Consider the following 21,930-nt stretch of genomic DNA (forward strand, 5'->3'; position numbering starts at 1 on the left):
CTTCAATCCATGAGATCACAGCTCTCTGAGAAGTGTATAAATACTATCACAGAGAGCAACGAGTCGTCCTAGCAGAGGGTAATATTTCCTTGAGAGACACACCTAACTGTCAGACATGACACCAAAGCAATTACTGTCGCATAGTACCAATTCCAGATCAGAGAGAAAAAAGTGAGGTTTAAAATGCTGGGCATATGCTCCTTAGAAACCAGCTTAACCGGGCTATTAATACTCAACAGGGATTTTAGGACTTAGTCTGCTACACTTTCCCTTTGCTCAGTGCTCAGGCCCACTGAGACGTAGCATGGAGTCTCAGTCCTGTTATTGTGACTACTTGGAGGAGTGATGATGAGGCCTGGGAGAGGCTGTAGAGGTGGGGTGAACACAAGTACGCTGCTCCACCCCACATAAACCTTGGAGCACCACGAGGACACCGAGGCCCCTGCAGGTGAAACATGTTCATATCACAGCACCTACTAGGAGGGTAGTCATGTGTCATCTCGAGGTCATCTCCTCAGTAGGCCGTCCTATACTTCAAATGCAATGCCTGTCAAACACAGAGAGAGAACGCGATCCTTTCACTGTGCAGGTGAACTGTAACCAGGCTTGTTAGGACTCTCAGAACACCACAAGTGCTCGATTGTTCTACACCAATCTCAAAAGTACTTTCTTCAGAACCACAATAACCCTGGTGCCTTGAATCTGCCATAGATGTCCACAATGGTAGAGCTTCAGTAACAGTAGAAACTGCTGACATTGCCTGAAACAACAAAGTAGTTCACCACCTACCCGCATAGTATTCACCTCATGGATTCAATGTAGGCTAATCTCTCATGGACATAAACATAGCATCCGACCAATTTACGCAAGATTTGAGTTCTGGGTTAATCAAGATTAAATCTAGGCTGATGTTTTGCTCTGGTCCAACTGCATGTGTCAGATCTGAACTACAATGCAAAGTGCTCAGAAATAAATTATTTCATATGGTGAAATGACAGCTTAAAAACTTCTGTCAGCACTCCAGCAACAACTTTACTTCAGTGAGTAACGAATTTTCACCCAATTTTATTTAGTGACTGGCTTCAATATACCGAGGGAGCTAGCTCAGTGAAAAAAAGTGGTGTAGCTAACGCTAGCTAAAATTGCACAGCTAACTAGTGGCTGCTGAATAAAGCCTTCATATTTCTTCCTTTGGTTTGAAACTTGTGGGTCATCTGTTTTTTTTAAACAAGATACTGTATCTAGCCATCTTTTCATGTTTTTGTATTGTTTTGCTAGGTAGTTAATTCATTTCTGTAGCTAGTTAGCTTATTAAATAGCTAGAATGAGCTGCAGCCCGTGAAAAATGACCAAGTGAAGTGATTGCTCCTTCTGATTTACTTCCAGATCATATCCCCTAATCTTTTGAATGGGTTTCACAATTCTATAATCACATTTGTGAAAAATCTGTAATTTAAGGGGTAGAACGCTGCTTCCTCATCTGAAAGTGTAGTGTGGCAGCTGCCCACTTTGCCCAGGCACTATGGCCTCCTATGCTTACATGTCTTCAAACCAACGCATAGGCTACATGTCACACAGTCTTGAGCAGGGCTTTGCCTATTATTTGCAAGTCAGTTATAAATTCACAAGAAAATGTTATGCCCCTGTTCTTCTGCACATTCAAAAAGAGATGTGGTACACCTTGTTAGCTTCCATAAACATGGCTCTCTCATTCCACTGGGCAATGATGATAGATTCTAGAATGATGAGCTCACTCCACAAACACTAGTGCAGTCCGTCTCACAGTAAATCAGTTGAGTATTGATCAATCTCCCGCCAAGCAAGGTGCTTCTCCATGAGTGAGTGTGCCTCTCTGTATGTCAGCGATATTAGGCATGATTTGGTTCCAGGAAATCTGCATAGTGTATTCCTGCTTTACTGTTGCATGAACACACTGTGAACTTGTCTTGCTAAAATACAATTAACCATCTGGTCTTGCATCTCATCAAACACCATATTATACAACGGCACAAGACAGGGCCTGGGGGGGGGGGGAGGGGGGTAGACATTTCAAGGGGAAGCGGTTTACCAGTGCAAGACATTGTGGTCTATTTCTGAGAAAGGTGGGAAATACTGTATATTATATTCAGAAGAGATGTTTAGAAAATTAAAAGTTCAAGTAGGTAGCCTAAGTCTGTAATTCAGCCTCGAATTCATATTTTTCCTAAAAATACACACACAAACACACACACACACACACACACACACACACACACACACACACACACACACACACACACTACCAGTAAAACATTTGGACACACCAACTCATTCAAGGGGTTTTTCTATATTTCTACTACTTTATACATTGTAGAATAATAGTGAAGACAAAACTATGAAATAACACATGTGGAATCACATAGTAACCAAACAAATGAAAATAACCAATTGTGCAAGTTCTCCCACTTAAAAAGATGAGAGGCCTGTAATATTCATCATAGGTACACTTCAACTATGACAGACAAAATGAGAAAAAAAATCCAGAAAATTTTTGTAGGATTTTTTATGAATTTATTTGCAAATTATGGTGGAAAATAAACTTTTGTTATTGACCAAATACTTATCTCAACACCTTTGTTGGCAATGACAGAGGTGAAACGTTTTCTGTAAGTTTTCACAAGGTTTTCACACACTGTTGCTGGTATTTTGGCCCATTCCTCCATGCAGATCTCCTCTAGAGCAGTGATGTTTTGGGACTGTTGCTGGGCAACACGGACTTTCAACTCCCTCCAAAGATTTTCTATGGGGTTGAGATCTGGAGACTGGCTAGACCACTCCAGGACCTTGAAATGCTTCTTACGAAGACACTCCTTCGTTGCCCGGGCGGTGTGTTTGGGATCATTGTCATGCTGAAAGACCCAGCCACATTTCATCTTCAATGCCCTTGCTGATGGAAGGAGGATTTCACTCAAAATCTCATGATACATGGCCCCATTCATTCTTTCCTTTACACGGATCAGTCGTCCTGGTCCCTTTGCAGAAAAACAGCCCCAAAGCATGATGTTTCCACCCCCATGCTACACAGTAGGTATGGTGTTCTTTGGATGCAACTCAGCATTCTTTGTCCTCCAAACACGACGAGTTGAGTTTTTACCAAAAAGTTATATTCTGGTTTCATCTGACCATATGACATTCTCCCAATCTTCTTCTGGATCATCCAAATGCTCTCTAGCAAACTTCAGACGGGCCTGGACATGTACTGGCTTAAGCAGGGGGACACGTCTGGCACTGCAGGATTTGAGTCCCTGGCGGCATAGTGTGTTACTGATGGTAGGCAAATCATTTTGCACGCCCAATTTTTTCAGTTTTTGATTTGTTAAAAAAGTTTGAAATATCCAATAAATGTCGTTCCACTTCATGATTGTGTCCCACTTGTTGTTGATTCTTCACAAAAAAATACAGTTTTATATCTTTATGTTTGAAGCCTGAAATGTGGCAAAAGGTCGCAAAGTTCAAGGGGGCCGAATACTTTCGCAAGGCACTGTATATTTTCTTCCTCTGCATATATGTCACCAGTTAAACAGATTGGCCAAATAAGGCACGGAGGTCAGTGGGAAAATCAAATCAAAGTGTATTGGTCGTGTACGCAGATGTTATCGCAGGTGCAGCCAAATGCTTGTGTTTCTAACTTCAACTGGACAGTATATGAATAGAAAATTTGCAGTAGTTCTATAGGATGAGCCATGACTAGAATACAGTATATACACATGTAAAACAGTATGTAAACATTATTAAAGTGACCAGTGTTCAATGACTATGTACATACAGTGCCTTTAGAAAGTCTACACCCCTTTGAACTTTCACATTGTTGCATTACAAAGTGCAATTGAATAGATTTAATAGTAATGTCATTGATCTACACAAAATCCATAATGTCAAAGTGAAAAGAATTCTACACAATTTTACAAATGACTAAAAATTAAATATCTAAAATAAAGTTAGATAAGTATTCTCCCCCTTTGTTTATGCAAGCCTAGATGTAAAATTTGACAAATCACATAATACGTTATATGGACTCTGAAATAATAGGGGTTGACATTTTAATGACTACCCCTTCCTCTGTCCCCCAAACATACAACATCTATGAAAAAAGGTCCCTCAGTCAAGTATTGAATTTCAAGCACAGATTCAACTACAGATTTCAAAAGCCTCATAAAGAAGAGCAGTGATTGGTAGATGGGTAACAATAACAAATCATACATTGAATATATAGCATGGTTAAGTTAATATTTATGCTGTGGATTTTCTATTAAACCACCCAGACACAAAGTTGCAGTCGTCCTTCTGAACTGAGCTGCAGGACAGGAAGGAATCTGCTAAGGGGTGTCACCATGAGGCCAATGTGGATTTTAAAACAGCTACAGATTTCAGTGGCTGTGTTTGTACAAAACTGAGGATAAATCCACACTGTGGGGACTCTACAATAATAACCTAAATCAGGGTTTTCTGAATTCTGGGTGCACGTTCTGGTTTTTGCAATAACACTACACAGCTGATTCAAATAATCAATGCTTGATGAGTTGGTTATTTGAATCAGCCGTGTAGTGCCAGGGCAAAAACCAAAAAGTGCATCCAGAGGGGGCCCTATGGCAGAGTTTGAGAAACCCTGACCTGAGTGACAAAGTGAAAAGAAGAATACAAATGTACAGAATACAAATACTCCAAAACATGAATATGTATGCAACAAGGCACGAAAGTAATACTGCAAAAAAATCCAACAACACATCCCGGAGTAGCTGCCTCATTTTCAAGCATGGTGGTGGCTGCATCATGGAATGGGTATGCTTGACATTGGCAAAGACTGGGGAGTTTTTCAGGATGAAAATAAACAGGATGAGCTAAGTACAGGCAAAATCCAAGAGGAAAACCTGTTTCAGTCTGCTTCACACCAGACACTGGGAGGGGAATTTATCTTTCAGCAGGATAATAAACTAAAACACAAAGCCAAATATACACTGGAGTTGCTTAACAAGAAGAACATGAGTGTTCCTGAGTGGCCAAGCTACAGTTTTGACTTAAATCTGCTTGAAAATCAAAATGGCAAGACTTGAAAATTGCTCTAACGGGCCTCCCGGGTGGCGCAGTGGTTAAGGGTGCTGTACTGCAGCGCCAGCTGTGCCATCAGAGTCCCTGGGTTCGCGCCCAGGCTCTGTCGTAACCGGCCGCAACCGGGAGGTCCGTGGGGCGACGCACAATTGGCCTAGCGTCGCCCGTGTAACACACGCTTGGTGGGTAGGCGTGTCCTTGTCTCATCGCGCACCAGCGACTCCTGTGGTGGGCTGGGCGCAGTGTGCGCTAACCAAGGTGGCCAGGTGCACTGTGTTTCCTCTGACACATTGGTGCGGCTGGCGCGCTGTGTTAAGAAGCAGTGCGGCTTGGTTGGGTTGTGTATCGGAGGACGCATGACTTTCAACCTTCGTCTCTCCCGAGCCCGTACGGGAGTTGTAGCGATGAGACAAGATAGTAGCTACTACAACAATTGGATACCACGAAATTGGGGAGAAAAAGAGGTCAAATTTTAAAAAAAATAAAGAATTGCTCTAACCATAATACCAAACTCCTTCACCGAGCTTGAAGAAAAATAATATATGGGCAAATATTGCACAATACAGGTCTGCAAAGCTCTTATGAGACTAATGTTGAACTGTCCTTACCACGGGTGCTTCCTGTTAAGTTTCTGCCTATAGGTGGGGAGTAGCAGAATGGAGGCATGATCTGATTTGCCGAAGGGAGGGCCTTGTAGCCGGCCAAAGTACTTGATGTGCGTGTGTTAATAACATTTGTTTTCCTCAGATTTCCTTTATTAAAGTCCACAGCTACAATAATTGCGGCCTCAGGATATGCCGTTTCCAGTTTGTACATAGTTTACACAGTGTAGGCTTGGAGGGGAAATATACACGGCAGTGACGATGACCAAAGAAAATTATCTTGGGAGTTAATGAGGTCTGCATTTGATGGTGAGATATTCCATATCGGGAGAACAAAAGGACTTGAGTTCCTGTAAGTTAACACAATCACACCATGAGTTGTTAATCATGAAATAACCCCCTCCACCTTTCTTTATCCCAGAGAGTTCCTTCTTCCTGTCTGCGTGATGGACGGAGAACCCCACTGGCTGAATGGACGGGGACAATATATCCGGAGAGAGCCATGATTCCGTAAAACAGAGTATGTTACAGTCCCTGGTGTCTGTCAGGAAGGATATTGTCTACCTTATTGTCCAGGGACTGAACATTAGCGAGTAAAATAATCTGAAGTTGGTGGATGGTATGCATGCCGTCTGAGTCTGACTAGGGCCCCACTTCCCCAAATTTTGCTTGAGTGACTGCTGATCTAATGTCCAAAAGCTATTTTCTGCTGTAGGTAATGACACAAGAAACATTGAGCAAATAATGAAAACAAATAATGAATACAAAATACTTCTGTCAGCGCCATCTTAAAAAGGAGTTGGAGTCTACCAATACTATTTAAGGCCTACCCCTCAGACAAACTCTTTAACTCCTCTGACCTATAACATCCCAATAAACCATCAGTCCAGATAGTTGCAGCAATGGGATTGACTGAAGTTAAGGTTCCAAGACTAGATGATTAAATAGATTCTTGTCCAGTAGTGTGCATGTCTAATGTGGCTATTTGAGGAACTGAAACAACAGCCGTGCAAACAAAAACTGCTCACCATTTAGACAATCACATGCCATTGAGCAGAAACAATCGTGGCTAAAGACATTTTACGTAGGCCTGTTTTCTCAGTCCAAAAAGAGAATGAAAAGGAACATAAAGATAGTAAGGTACCCTGCTGCTTTAGTAGCTATTGATTCCTCTTCTCTCAATACTAAGCAGTGACATATTTGGGCCAGTCTTGTTAGAGGCCTAAAGACAGTGATGGTGCTGCCTCCTGAGTCTACTGAGCCTCTAGATTGAGACTGAACAGCTGCTTGACATGAAGGAGTTACTGTATCTTGGGCTCCTGCGCCAAAAACAAAAACCCTCCATTTAGTAAATCACACAACTAACCAGAAACAATACATTTCCCTGAGCAACAACAGGCATGTCTCCTTACATTGAATCATCTTCCATTGTGCAACAGTGCAGGAGAGTACAATATACTAGAGGAGTTGTGGTGTGTTTCATTACATCTTCATTTTGTCACCATTGTCACTGAAGGTTGACATAATATAGAGTGATTTGTGTGACAATGACACAGACATGCTATATTAAGTAAACTAGGGCTTTCATTTTCAGGGATAAAAAGGTAAATTTAATTTCCATGACCTTGATTCGAATAAATGAAACTCACATTGGCAATCACGTCATTTCACTCAAAAATGTGTTTTCAAAGGTCTGCACTGGAGGCCTGCCAAGGTGTTGTGCTAATTTAAAAAGGGCTCCATTAGAGACCGAGACAGTATGCAGCCAGAGCTTCCAGGTGCCCATCAGCAGGAGCATCACAATCACTCCCAGCTGGCCCGCCCTGCTGCTATCAGAATCGTTCTGCACTGACCTTGAGCTAAAGGGAGGACTGTAAAATCACTGTAAAAACTGTCAACACTCAGGTTGTTTTACTGTCTGACACATCACTGATCAGACTAGAATTCTTAACGTCTTGGCTAGGTTGTATGGTTGAGTGGGGGAAAAAGTTAGATATCTTCGCCAAGACTGAGAATAAAGTTAAACACAGAAGCTTGATATACAGTAAACCCCAACCAATCATACAAATCCATAGCTGGTAGATAGCTTTTTCTCCCAAATAACCTAATCTAGTTTCAATCAAAGTGCTACTATACATGAGAGTGTAGTCTATTATTATCATCATCATCATATTCTGTACCAAACACAGTTCATTATGAAATTCAGCATTTGCATTATGCATTAATTAAGCAGATGTGTTCCACATGAGCTAAAGAGACAGTAGCACACGTAATCCACCATTGAAATCTCCACCTGGGAAAGGCCAATATGTTGTTACTATGGCAATAGGATTGACCCGGCTCCAGTTCAAACTGACAGACCGTCATTAATTGCCATGGCTGACACCAGTGAAGGCACGAATCCCAGTGTACTATCACCTCTTTAATCACAGTAATTGGGCTGACAATTTGGTGTTGTTGAATGACTATACAACAAACCCATGGCATTAGATGTGTTGAAGCAATAAAGGTGAATTCCAAAACATCCAAGTATGAAACAGCAGTGGCATCAAAATACACTCGTAGAATGATTTTTTCTTCGGAGGAGGATAGTGTTGTTAATGGATTAAGATGCCTCTGAAGATATGAAGCTCTAGTTAAAGTGAAAGCGAAGTAAACAGAATCTCACATCAAACAACCATTTTTGTTGCTGCCTCAGCCTGCTCAAATCCAAACCCCAATAACAGCAAGCTGGGAACAAGGGTTTGCAATCAACATCAAGAAAATGTCCAGGGCTCGCTTTAGGGACAAATGGGCCTCAAAACCACCAAATAGTTTGACATTTCACAGGCAACATTACTGTAGGCAAACCCTGGCAACACACAGGAGTTCAACACCCAGTAGGATGCATCATCGGCACTACTGCATCAATCTGTATGATTTGGAATGCTAATCTGTTCATAGAAATACTTTGAATATGAGCAGTGAAGCCTGTCAGACCTGTCATGAAAGATGTACTGTATGTAGATCAATCAGATCTAATGCATGAACCCTGAGCACGACTCATGACCAGGCTATATACTAGCTTAGTCTTGTAGTCAAAGCACTTCTCTGTTCTGGCTCTCCAATGGTGGAAAAAGCTTCCGTCTTCTGTCAGTCCCTGCCCATCTTCTGAAAATGTCTGATAGCCTATCTCTTTAAAGAGTATCGTAAATAAGTCTCACGAGTATCTTAAAAGAAGAGTATCTTAAATAAGTCCCCCCTCCCCCCGTGCTACGATTGTGATGCTGTTGTCTCACCTAGCTACCTTAAGATGAATGCAATGTAAGTCGCTCTGGATAACAGCGTCTGCTAAATGACTAAAATGTATTGCTGACAATCCTAAATGCCTTGAGAAACCGTCAGTAAATAGCCTACTATCTCTTACTCACAGAACACACAAGCCTGTTCCAGACAGTCTCAGAAACACTAAACTCTGTTCTGGCGTAATCCACACTGCTTACATTTGCAGGAAATGGACTGCATGAATCAGCCTCAATAATGAAAGAAACATGGCACTCTGCCATCTTTTCATAGTCTGAAGACATTAGATACATTTGCCAACACCTTTAATAAAAATAAAAAAAACGCTGCCACTACCAGATACAAGTATAAGTAACATTTTAGTTTAGCGGTGAAAGAACAAAGGGCATCGGAGTTAACCACCCCCACCACAGTCAACACAGGCCTCTCACTAGGTGACACAATGTGGTGTATTAACTGTACTGTAATGTAGCCTGTACTGTAGTATAGTCTAGTGCCACATTTCAGTGAGGGGAGGCAGGTGAATACAAGGTTAATTAGCTTCAGTAGAGTTTAATTTCCACAGACATCAGTTCACATGTCATGACAAAGGATCAGGGGTCATGGCTCCATGTCTCAACATACCTTTAAAAACCCCTCAGTGTCAACTACTAGTTGTAATGCTTACATGGAGCACAAACCACTGGGTTAAACCCACAGTACTTAGTTATAATCCTCTTGCAATGATGGCCTCAGAGTTGGAAGAGATTCTACAAGGCCTTTTCCAGCTGACATCATATCCATTGTAATGACATCTGAGCAGAGATTGGACTAAGAGGAAACTAGAGTGAAAAAAAGGTCACATGAAGTCAATGCCTTAACTCCTTGCTGACTCTTTGATCCCACAGTGTGGGTTGGACGCTTGCATTTGAACAGCAGCCTATACAGAGTGATAGAAGGGGTGTACTCATTACCTCTGAACTTCTTGGGCGGGTTGTTGAGGTCCCCTGTGTCTGGCTGTACCACACAGCGGTCATCCACAAGCCTGGGAACAGGAGGAGCAATGACAGCTGTCAATCAAACACTCATCCCTCTAACTACACATACATCTAGCCTGCAGAAACAGACAAACAATACATCAGCCACAAGTTTCATTCTGAGCAGTGAATGCTACTGGTACACACACAGCACAGAATGCTGTTGAGTCGCTCAATACTGTAATCTCCATCCGGATTTAAAACCTCTCTTTTACTCATAACTACAACCTGTTTGATCTATGCTACTCCTAGCCTGGCTGATGCAACTCACATGGTCAGCGAGGGACAGCTCACACACCGGTCTGGACAGGAGGCCGTTGTAAATACAATATTTGCACAGATTTGTGCTTATTTCTTAATGAGCTTTGATTGGTTCTCAGACGTTTTCTTTTTCTGGGGGGGTTGAGACCTCACGTCGATTGGATTTGAAAACACAACAACTGTATTGGAAGGGGGCGGTGCTCAGGGCTTTGTGTGGCTGTCCATGTGGATGTTTGAGTGCGAAAGACACAAATGAAAACCAATCATGATCAAATTTTATTGGTTACATACACGTGTTATTGCGGGTGTAGCAAAATGCTTGTGCTTCTAGTTCCGACAGTGTAGCAATATCTAACAAGACACAAAAATTAAAGGAAAGGAGTTAAGAATATATAAATATATGGACGAGCAATGTCAGAGCGGCAGACTAAGATACAGTAAATAGTATACAATACAGTATTTACATGAGATGAGTAATGCAAGATATGTAAACATTATTAAAATGACATGATTAAAAGTGACCAATGATTTCAAGTCTGGATGTAGGCAGCAGCCTCTCTGTGTTAGAAGCTGTTTTTCCAGTCTCTCAGTCCCAGTTCTTATGCACCTGTACTGATCTCTCCTTCTGTATGATAGTGGGGTGAACAGGCAGTGGCTTGGGTGGTTGTCCTTGATTATATTTTTGGCTGTCCTGTGACATCGGGTGCTGTAGGTGTCCTGGAGGGCTGGTAGTTCGCCCTCAGTGATGCGCTGTGCAGACCGCACCGCCCTTGAGAGCCTTGGGGTTGCGGGCAGTGCAGTTGCCATACCAGGCGGTGATGAAACCCGACAGGATGCTCTCAATTGTGCATCTGTAAAAGTTTGTGAGGGTTTTAGGTGCAAAGCCATAATTCTTCAGCCTCCTGGAGGTTGAAGAGGTGTTGTTGCGCCTTCTTCACCACACTGCCTGTGTGGGTGGACCATTTCAGTTGGTCAGTGATATGTACGCTGAGGAACTTTCCACCTTCTCCACTGCTGTCCCGTCGATGTGGCTAGGGGGGTGCTCCCTCTGCTGACGTCCAAAATAATCGCCTTTGTTTTGTTGACGTTGAATGGGAGGATATTTCTGACATCACACTCCCAGAGCCCTCAACTCCTCCCTGTAGGCTGTCTTGTCGTTGTTGGTAATCAAGCCTACTAAGGTTGTGTCGTCCACAAACCTGATGATTGAGTTTGAGGCGTGCATGGCCAACGCAGGCATGGGTGAACAGGGAGTACAGGAGGGGGCTGAGCACGCACCCTTGTGGGGCCCCAGTGTTGAGGATCAGCGAAGTGGAACTGTTGTTTCCTACCTTCACCACCTGGGGGCGGCCGTCAGAAAGTCCAGGACCCGCACAGGGCGGGGTTCAGACCCAGGGACTCGAGCTTGATGATCAGCTTGGAGGGTACTATTGTGTTGAATGCTGAGCTACTGTATAGTCAATGAACAGGATTCTTACATAGGTATTCCTCTAGATGGGATAGGGCAGTGTGCAGTGTGATGGCGATTGCATCGTCTGTGAACCTATTAGGACTGTAAGCAAATTGAAGTGGGTCTAGGGTGACAGGTAAGGTGGTGATATGATCCTTGACTAGTCTTTCAAAGCACTTCATGATGACAGAAGTGAGTGCTACGGGGCGATAGTCATTTAGTTAAGTTACCTTTGCATTCTTAGGTACAGGAACAATGGTGGCAATCTTGAAACATGTGGGGATGGCAGGCTGTGATAGGGAGAGATTGAATATGTCTGTAAACAGACCAGCTGGCTGGCGTGTTTACGCATGCTCTGAGGACGTGGCTAGGGATGCCATCTGGGCCGGCAGCCTTGCGAAGGTTAACACGTTTAACTGTCTTACTCACCTCGGTCACGGGGAAGGAGAGCCCACAGTCCTTGGTAGCACTGTGTTATCCTTATCGACCCATCGTGCCGACAACATCAAGAGCCTTTCCAGACTCTGAAGTCAGGAGGACTTGGAGTTAGGTGGCAGAGAGACTGTTAACCCTGCATGCATCACCAATCAGCATCACAGTGCATAATGGCACTACCTCATTGTATCAACGACAAGATTATTGGTCAAGAGGCGTAGAGGGCAGATTGCTGTGGGAACTGTCCATCAAACTCAGTATGCCTAATTTTCGCCGAGCAGGGCACAGTGCTCTCTGGAGGCCGCACATTGAGAGGAGCTACAGTATAAGGACATAAAGGCCTGAAATCAAGCAGTCTAATTAGTGGATGAACTATGTTTCATCCTCTACCTGCTGTAAGGGCATTCATAGCAATACTAAGTCAGTCTGCTCACTCAGAACTAAACCAAACCTTCTGAGCTAAAAATAAACAAAGCAAGAACAGCTTTAGCTGAAATTTCCTCTGAATTCCTGGCTGAAATGTGTATTAAGGGGGTTTTATGGAAATAAATATTTGGTTTGGGAGAAGCTGGTGAAATGAGGAGTATTAAACGATTGGGGCTGTGCCTGTAAATAAAGCTTTTCGGTGGTTAAAACACTTGGGTTTCGAGGGCTCTAGATTTTTTTGCATTATTATTACTAATACTTAGTATTACATGGCTATTCACATTTAGCCTAACTTTTAAACATCTAAATCCATTGAGCCTTATTAAACTTAAGAAAACACAGCTGACTTGATAGAGGCACTTGGAATTTGAACACCTGAACATCTGTGAATGGCATTCATCAAGCACTCTAATATTTAATAATTTAATAATATATGCCATTTAACAGATGCTTTTGTCCAAAGTGAAATGCAAACTTGTAGTGTATTTGAGTTTTGAAAAAGTTAGTATAGTTAGTATTTCCTCTTTGAAATTTCAGATTTGATTTGTCCTAACAAAAAAATGTATCAACCCCCTACAAACTATTCCAGTAATTATAATCCACATAATTTCCATTTCCTGTTGCTGCAGGATTATTTTCCTGCTGTAGCAAACTGGCTCAAATTATACTGAACAAAAATATAAACGCAACATTTAAAGTGTTGGTTCCATGTTTCATGAGTTGAAATAAAATATCACAGAAATGTTTCATATGCACAAAAAGCTTATTTCTCTCAAATTTGGTGCACAAGTTTGTTTACATCCCTGTTAGTGAGCATTTCCCCTTTGTTAAGATAATCCATCCACCTGACAAGTGTGGCATATCAAGAAGCCAATTAAAACAGCATGATAATTACACAGGCAGTACACCTTGTGCTGGGGACAATAAAAGGCAACTCTAAACTGTGCAGTTTTGTCACACAACAATGCCACAGACATCTCCAGTTTTGAAGGAATCTGCAATTGGCATGCTGACTGCAGAAATTTCCACCAGAGCTGTTGCCAGAGAATTTAAGGTTAATTTCTCTACCATACGCCGCCTCCAATGTTGTTGTAGAGAATTTGGCAATAAGTCCAACCGGCCTCACAACCCCAGACCATGTGTAACCACGCCAGCCCAGGACCTCCACATCCACCTTCTTCACCTGCGGGATGGTCTGAGACTAGCCATCTGGACAGCTGATGAAACTGTGGGTTTGCACAACCGAAGAATTTCTGCACAGATTGTTAGGAACCGTCTCAGGGAAGCTCATCTGCTTGCTCGTTATCCTCACCAGGGTCTTGACCTGACTGCAGTTCGGCGTCATAAATGACTTCAGTGTGCAAATGCTCACCTTTGATGGCCAGTGGCAAGCTGGTTCCAAAAGGGTTCTTTGGGTGTCCCCATAGGAGAACCCTATTTGGTTCCAGGTAGAACCTTTTCCACAGAGGAGCCAAAACGGGTTCTCCTATGGGGACACACAAAGAAGTATTTTGGAACCCTTTTCTCTAAGAGTATGCGAAGGAAATGTGTTGCGCTGCATGAGGCAAATGGTGGTAACAGATAATGACTGGTTTTCTGATCCACACCCCTACGTTTTTTTTAAGGTATCTGTGAAAAAACAGATGCATGTCTGTACTCCCAGTCACGTGAAATCCATAGATTAGAATTTATTTCAAATGACCGATTTCCTTATATGACCCGTAACTCAGTAAAATCTTTGAAATTGTTGAATGTATTTTTTGTTCAGTGTAAGATCCTACATCTGTACAGTCATGCATGCATACCTTTTACGTACAGGTGGTCCGGGGGAATCAAACTCACGACATTGGCGTTGCAAGCGCCATTCTGTACCATCTGAGCTACAGAGGACCACTCTCTGTCTGATTCCTATTTTGGTGCAGCCATGCAAGATTGGGACTAAGTCCTCATATGGATCATCATTCTTGGAGCATTCTGCTGAGCCATTAACACGATTGGTGTCTGATAAGAGTTGTTGCTCTTATAACCTGTGTAGCAACACATTACATAAGGCACACGTTGTATTGACATGTTACATAGTATTGTTAAATAATAACATTTATGGAGTTGAATGTTTATTGTAATTACACAAGTGGAATAGAGACTGTTCCTTATTCTACTTGTGTAGTAACACTCAACTCCCTTCATTTGTCATTATATAGCACACTCAAAGCACTTATTAAAATAATATTGAACTACAATGCTGTTACTATAGTATTTACAGTGTTACTACACAGGTATAACACCCATGGAATAATCCATTTCATAAAAGCTCAGTCCATTATAGGCCTCAGATTTACTCCTGGCTGCAAAACACAGGATGCTTGGCAGGTAGTCGGAAAGATAAATATGACACCTCGATGGGGTTCTGGAGCCAGTCCAGTCAGCATTTTCCATTTATAGCCTGTGCAGGCTATGTATTGTAGGACATTATTATATTGTTTAAATTTTAAAAAACACACTGTAAGCATATCCCCAAGGGAAATGAATTGGGTTACGATTGCCTAAAACTTTTTGTTTCATTTAATAATATCTTGTCCATGCATCACATGGATGGCCTGAATTGTACAGATCATGGATAAATGTATCTGTATGAATTACACATTATTTAAACAATACAATAATGTCCTACAGAACAATACAGCCTACACACTACAAGGAAAATGCTAGACGTCATTCAACTGAATTTCTATGCAGAGCCTGTAAAGAGGTGTAATAATGTAAAGAGGTGTAATAACGTTGATGTAAAATCAGCAAAGGGCAGCAGTCTTGCTCTGTGCTCCAGGAAGCAGCCAGCCCAGGCCAGACCCCTGTTACAGTAGTGAACAGAACTGTCCTCTCAAAACCAGCTGCAGACCAGGTGGCTCGTTACAAAGCTTTATAATGGTCAGTATGATACACAAAGACAACCAACAGTATCACAGCCTCCTGTACACTGCCTGCTGTTTCTAAATATAGCTCATTCCCTTCAGCTCATCTCCTAACAGAGGGCAACCACAACAGAGAGGGGACCAGGGGGAGAGAAAAAAAATGATTACCAGGCTAGCAACTTGACAACCGAGTATGGTCAAGGTGCTGCTCTTCAAAGCCATGCACACATTTGTTTCCATGGCCTGGTTACGCAATTTGTGTAAGAGCAGGGGCTTCTTGAGAGATGGCAGGGCAAGGCTTGAATGGGGGCCCAGCAAAGGGCCAGATAGTGACGATGTATGATTAAGAGGCATGGATGACAATGCTAAAAAGGAGGCTAAGAGTGGAGATGGCAACACAGATACCGTGTTCATTTTCACTGAGGGAAAAGAACAACAAACAGGCAGGAGCAGAAAATAGAAGGGAGGAACAGGAAGGAGACGAGGCAGTTTCGCAGCTCTGACACCAGAGAACTAGAAGTGTTGTCAAGCCCATCAGCCTTGTTGTGAATTCAGCTCATGCTTCAGTCAATGATCTCCCTCAACCCTCACTGAGCCGTGATGAAAATTTAGGCGTGAAATTCTGTTAAATGGGTGTGATCACACAGGGGAAGGATGAGTTAAAATGTTAAAATGTACAGTTTAAAATGTACAGTTTAATTTGAGCAATCGCTTCTGTATAAATGTATACAGCATAAGCTCTCAATATTTAAATTCAAACACAGGAAGCAAAATAATTTAAGCCACTTAGGACCATCATTTCATGGTTTTACAATTGGTACAACTTGGAAGAGACAAAAAGGACAGCCAACACATCCTATAAACAGCCAACACAACACATCACATCTCCTGCTCCGTATCCCACTGACACTATCCCATTCAATATAACATTTCACTTGTTCAAACACATTCCTCTCTTCCCTGACACTCACTTTCTCCTCCCCCTCACCTTTAACCCCCTCACTTCTGTGTCCTCAGTCCTCCCTCTCTACATCCTCAGCTGGACTCCAAAAATGTTCTGTGACCTCTGCCTCTCACACTCCAGCTCCAAACACTCTCCCCCTTTCCATTTCTCAAAATGTCTTCTAAGGGCATAGAACATTATCACCTCAACGACAAGCATTCTGCAATCTAGCTTTTATTATTATATGCTCCACCACTTCAGCTGAAACCGGTATGAAACGGCATTACTTTAATAACAATGGAATGAGTAAGGCTTTATTCTGCTAATAACACTAGAGGAGCAAACATTATTAAAGCTTGTGAAATAAAGCCATGACTCTGACTAAGCCATTAAATAAACCCCTACATTATTTGACATTATCACCTTGGCAGCAGTTCCAGCTGTCTCCCTGGCCCCAAAAACCAACCAGGTTCATTATTTCACTGGTACCTGGCTCTGTGTGTATGTGCATGTTTATGTGTAAATGTATACCAACCCGTGTCTGACATTGGATGTGTACTGTGACAGACATGAATCTATGAGCATGTGCGTCTTTCAAGTTGAGAGGGATTGGATTCATATGCAGCAGTATAACAGTAGGCAGACAGACATACCCTAAAGTGCTGATAAATCCACTGGTGGAGCCCTCTGCATAGAGAGAGCAGATGTCCCCGATGTGGAGGAAACTGGACATCTTGTCTGACATGTTGCCTCACCCTGGACTGTGCCTGGAAAAGATGTAAGAGACAAGAGTTGGTGTGATAAATATACCACACAGATGTACAGTCATTTACCCTGATAAATACTGCATATTTAACCTATAGGCCTAGAGCTATTACCATGTAATTACATAGCGGTTCCTATGTATAACATTGTTACTATAGATAGATTTTTATTTAGACTCATGCCTAGTTGCAGTGTACAGTAAAATTATTGAGCTCCGAGCTCCAATAGTGCAGGTGTGAATGAAAAAATAAATAAATATATTACACACGCATTTACAACTGTTTTTTATTTATTATTTCACCTTTATTTAACCAGGTAGCCCAGTTGAGAACAAGTCCTCATTTACAACTGTGACCTGGCCAAGATAAAGCAAAGCAGTGCGACAAAAACAACAGAGTTACACAAACAAACGTATAGTCATTAACACAATAGAAAAGAAAAATTACAATTTAGCATTAATACTGGAGTGATAGATGTCAAATCAAATCAAATCTGATTTGAGTGATAGATGTGCAGATGATGTACAAGTAGAAATATTGGAGTGCAAAAGAGCCAGAGGGTAAGTAATAATATTGGGATGAGGTAGTTAGGTGTGCTATTTACAGATTGGCTGTATACATGTACAGTGATTGTTAAGCTGCTCTGACTGCTGTCACTTAAAGTTAGAGAAGGAGATATAAGACTCCAGCTTCAGAGATTTTTGCAATTCGTTCCAGTCATTGGCAGCAGAGAACTGGAAGGAAAGGCGGCCAAAGGAAGTGTTGGCTTTGGGGATGACCAGTGCAATGTACCTGCTGGAGCACGTGCTACAGGTGGGGGTTGCTATGGTGACCAGTGAGCTGAGAAAAGGGCTTTACCTAGAAAAGACTTACAGATGACCTGGAGCCAGTGGGTTTGGCGACAAATATGCATTGAGGGCCAGCCAACGAGAGCATACAGGTTGCAGTGGTGGGTAGTAAATGCGGCTTTGGTGACAAAACGGATGGCACTGTGATGGACTACAGCCAGTTTGCTGAGTAGAGTAGACGTATTTTGTAAATGACGTCGCCAAAGTCAAGGATCAGTAGGATAGTCAGTTTCACGAGGGTATGTTTGGCAGCATGAGTGAAAGAGGCTTTGTTGCGAAATAGGAAGCCGATTCTAGATTTAATTTTGGATTGGAGATGCTTAATGTGAGTCTGGAAGAAGAGTTTACAGTCTAACCAGACACCTAAGTATTTGTAGTTGTCCACATATTCTAGGTCAGAACCCTACAGAGTAGTGATGCTAGTCGGTCGGGAGGGGGCGGGCAGCCATCGGTTGAAGAGCATGCACTTAGTTTTACTAGCATTTAAAAGCAGTTGGACGCCACGGAAGAAGTGTTGTATGGCGTAGAAGCTCTTTTGTAGGTTTGTTAGCAGAGTGTCCAAAGAAGGGCCAGATGTATAAAGCCTTGGCCAGGTCGATGAAGACGGCTGCACAGTACTGTCTCTTATTGATGGCGGTTATGATATCATTTAGGACCTTGAGCATGGCTGAGGTACACCCGTGACCAGCTCGGGAACCAGATTGCATAGTGGAGAAGGTACGGTGGGATTTGAGATGGTCGGTGATCTGTTTATTAACTTGGCTTTCGAAGATTTTAGAAAGCGCGGGGGGTGTTGGCCGGGGTAGGGTGCTGAGATGTTGCTGCAGGGGGTGCTGAGATGTTGGCTGGGGTAGGGTAACCAGGTGGAAAGCATGGCCAACCGTGGAAAAATGCTTATTTAAATTATCATGGATTTATCGGTGGTGACAGTGTTTCCTATCCTCAGTGCAGTGGGCAGCTAGGAGGAGGTGCTCTTATTCTCCATGGACTTTATAGTGACAAATGTGACGATGGTTCGAGCTCTGGATGCTGATTGGTTGAAAGCCGTGGTATATCAGACCGTATACCACGGGTATGAGGAAAAATGTATTTTTATTGCTCTAATTACATTGGTAACCAGTTTATAATAGCAATAAGGCACCTCTGGGGTTTGTGATACTGTACATGGCCAGTATACCACGGCTAAGGGCTGTGTCCAGGCACTCCGCATTGCATCATGCTTAAGAACAGACCTTAGCCATGAATATATTTGCCATATACCACACCTCCGTGGGCCTTATTGCTTAAATATAAAATGTACATTGGGGTGTGGGCAGGGTAATTGTCCATTGAAAGGCAGGGGAGGGGGGGAGGGGTAGTGGCTATTCAGCATGATAAAATGTCCATTGGGGTGGAGGCAGAGTAGGATGTCTGTATTGCCAGGATCTGAGTGATGGAATTGGGGAGAACAGGCCATGGCTCGGGTGGCTTAGGTTCCTGATGATCTTCTTCGGAGAGGGTCGAGTGTGTCGGGAAGGAAGGAGGTGATGTGGTCTTCGACTCTCAAGGCACTTCATGATGACGGAAGTGAGTGCAAAGGGTCAGTAGTCATTCAGTTCAGTTACTTTCCCTTTCTTGGGCACAGGGATGATAGTGGTCATCTTGAAACAGGTGGGGATAACGGCCTGAGCTAGAGAGAGATTGAAAATGTCCAAAAACACAACAGCTAGCTGGGCTGCACTTAGTCTAAGGGGACAGCTAGGGATGCCGTCTGGTCCACAGTTTTTGACTTGGGTAAGTTTTGGAAGAAACCATTGGTATCACATCTATGCATTTTTTCTAAATCCGGTGTCTGAGTTGGTGTATTCATTGATGTTATAAGGGCGGCAGGTAGCCTAGTGGTTAGAGTGTTGGGCATGTAATTGAAAGATTGCTAGACTTAATCCCCGAGCTGACAAGGTAAAAATCTGTCGTTCTGCCCATGAATATGGCAGTTAACCCACTGTTCCTAGACCATCATTGTAAATAAGAACTTGTTCTTAACTGACTTGCCTAGTTAAATATAGGTTCAATAAAAAATACCCAGAGGTGACCCGGAACATACTCCAGTTCACATGATCACCACAGTCTTGGTGCTTGGATTCTGATTGGTCAGACCAGCATTGTACAGACCTGATTACCAGAACTTCCTTCTTCAGTCTTTGTTTGTAGGAGGCGGGGATCATAATGGTGTGGATGGGCATATAACACGAATGTCTAGCAACCCAAAAGGTTGAGTGTTCCAACTTCATCATGGACAACTTTAGCATTTTAGCTAATTACCAACCTTGCAACTACTTACTACTTTTTAGCTACTTTGCAACTACTTAGCATGTTAGCCATTCCTTTAACTTAACTCCTAACCCTAACCTAGCTAACGTTAGCCACCTAGCTAACATTAGCCACAACAAATTGTAATTCGTAATGTATCATACGTATTGTAAATTCATAACATACTGTACGAATTGGAATTTGTGCATTTCGTAACATAAACAAATTTTAATTTGTAACATATACAAAAAGGATGATGGTCATCCACAAATGAATACACCCATACGAAACATAACATATCATACTAAATGGAGTGTCTAGGAATAAAACGAAACGCTATGAGATCAGGTCGCAGAAGCTTGCCATCAAAATAAAATTAAATGCTTGCTACCTTGGTTAACTACGTAACTAAATAAGTCTGTTTTCAACAAATCAACTATTTTAGACTATTGTATATTGACCAAGCAAGAAAAATAAACATGCAATTATTACTGAGTGAATGAAGAAAATCATTTAGAAACAAACGCTTCCAGGCGTTTAAATGGTCTGTCGAAGTGAATGTGTTAAGATCAGGATTAATAGTATAAATGGTTAGAGTTCCTGCCTGTGGATCAGAACAATGCGGGTTTCCCTCTTGAAGGAGATACACTACATGGCCAAAAGTATGCGGACACTACTCCAAATTAATGGATTCTGCAATTTCAACCACACCTGTTGCCGACAAATCTCCATAGCAAACATTGGCAGTAGAATGGCCCGTACTGAAGAGCTCAGTACATTCAAAATGGCACTGTCATGGGATGCCACCTTTCCAACAAGTCAGTTGGTCAAATTTCTGCCTTGATAGAGCTACCCTGGTCAACTGTAAGTGTGGTTATTGTGAAGTGGAAACGTCTAGGAGAAACAACGGCTCAGCTGCGAAATGGTAGGCGACAAGCTCACAGAACGGGACTGCCGGGTTCTGAAGCACGTAGTGCGTTAAAATCATCTGACCTTGGTTGCAACACTCACTACCGAGCTCCAAACAGCCTCTGGAAGCACCAGAACTGTTTGTCAGGAGCTTCATGAAATGGGTTTCCACAGCCGAGCCTAAGATCACCATGCACAATGCCAAGCGTTGGCTGGAACAGAGTAAGGCCTGCAGCCATTGGACTCTGAAGAAGTGGAAACGCGTTCTCTGGAGTGATGAATCACGCTTCACCATCTGGCAGTCCGACTGATGAATATGGGTTTGACACATGCCAGAAGAACGCTACCTGACCCAATGTATAATGCCAACTGTAAAGTTTGGTGGATGAGGAATAATGGTCTGGGGCTAGTTTCTCATGGTTCGGGTTAGGCCCTTGAGTTCCAGTGAAGGAAAATCTTTACACTACAGCATACAATGACTTTCTAGACGATTCTGTGCATACAACTTTGTGGCAACAATTTGGGGAAGGCCCTTTCCTGTTTCAGCATGACAATGCCCCCATGCACAAAGCGAGGTCCATACAGAAACAGTTTGTCGAGGTCGGTGTGGGAGTATTTAGAAAAATATTTATTTAATAGTTTTAACAGCCCCTCCCGACACACACCCACTTATTTTAATTCATTAGATGGCTCTTAAAAATAGCCTTTGGG

The 21,930-nt window shown here is 42.5% G+C and overlaps 1 protein-coding gene across 9 annotated transcripts in view; it reads right to left on the reverse strand.

Moving 5' to 3' along the window:
- Positions 1-21,930, reverse strand: part of LOC110494585 (inositol 1,4,5-trisphosphate receptor, type 1b) — a 143,340-nt gene that overhangs the window by 115,148 nt on the left and 6,262 nt on the right. For 8 of the 9 annotated variants that reach the window (XM_021569788.2, XM_021569785.2, XM_021569786.2 and 5 more), the window contains exons 2-3: positions 17,063-17,176; positions 9,923-9,993 (exon numbers count right to left, since the gene is read on the reverse strand). In XM_021569788.2, coding sequence (XP_021425463.2) covers positions 9,923-9,993; positions 17,063-17,154 — 163 coding nt within the window. In that variant the 5' untranslated portion in view covers positions 17,155-17,176. Of the gene's footprint in view, positions 1-9,922; positions 9,994-17,062; positions 17,177-21,930 lie in introns of those variants that run through there. The other variant, XM_021569787.2, reaches the window with a different exon arrangement.

The sequence above is a fragment of the Oncorhynchus mykiss genome, chromosome 17 (assembly GCF_013265735.2).
Source record: "Oncorhynchus mykiss isolate Arlee chromosome 17, USDA_OmykA_1.1, whole genome shotgun sequence".
NCBI classification, from domain to species: Eukaryota; Metazoa; Chordata; class Actinopteri; order Salmoniformes; family Salmonidae; genus Oncorhynchus; species Oncorhynchus mykiss.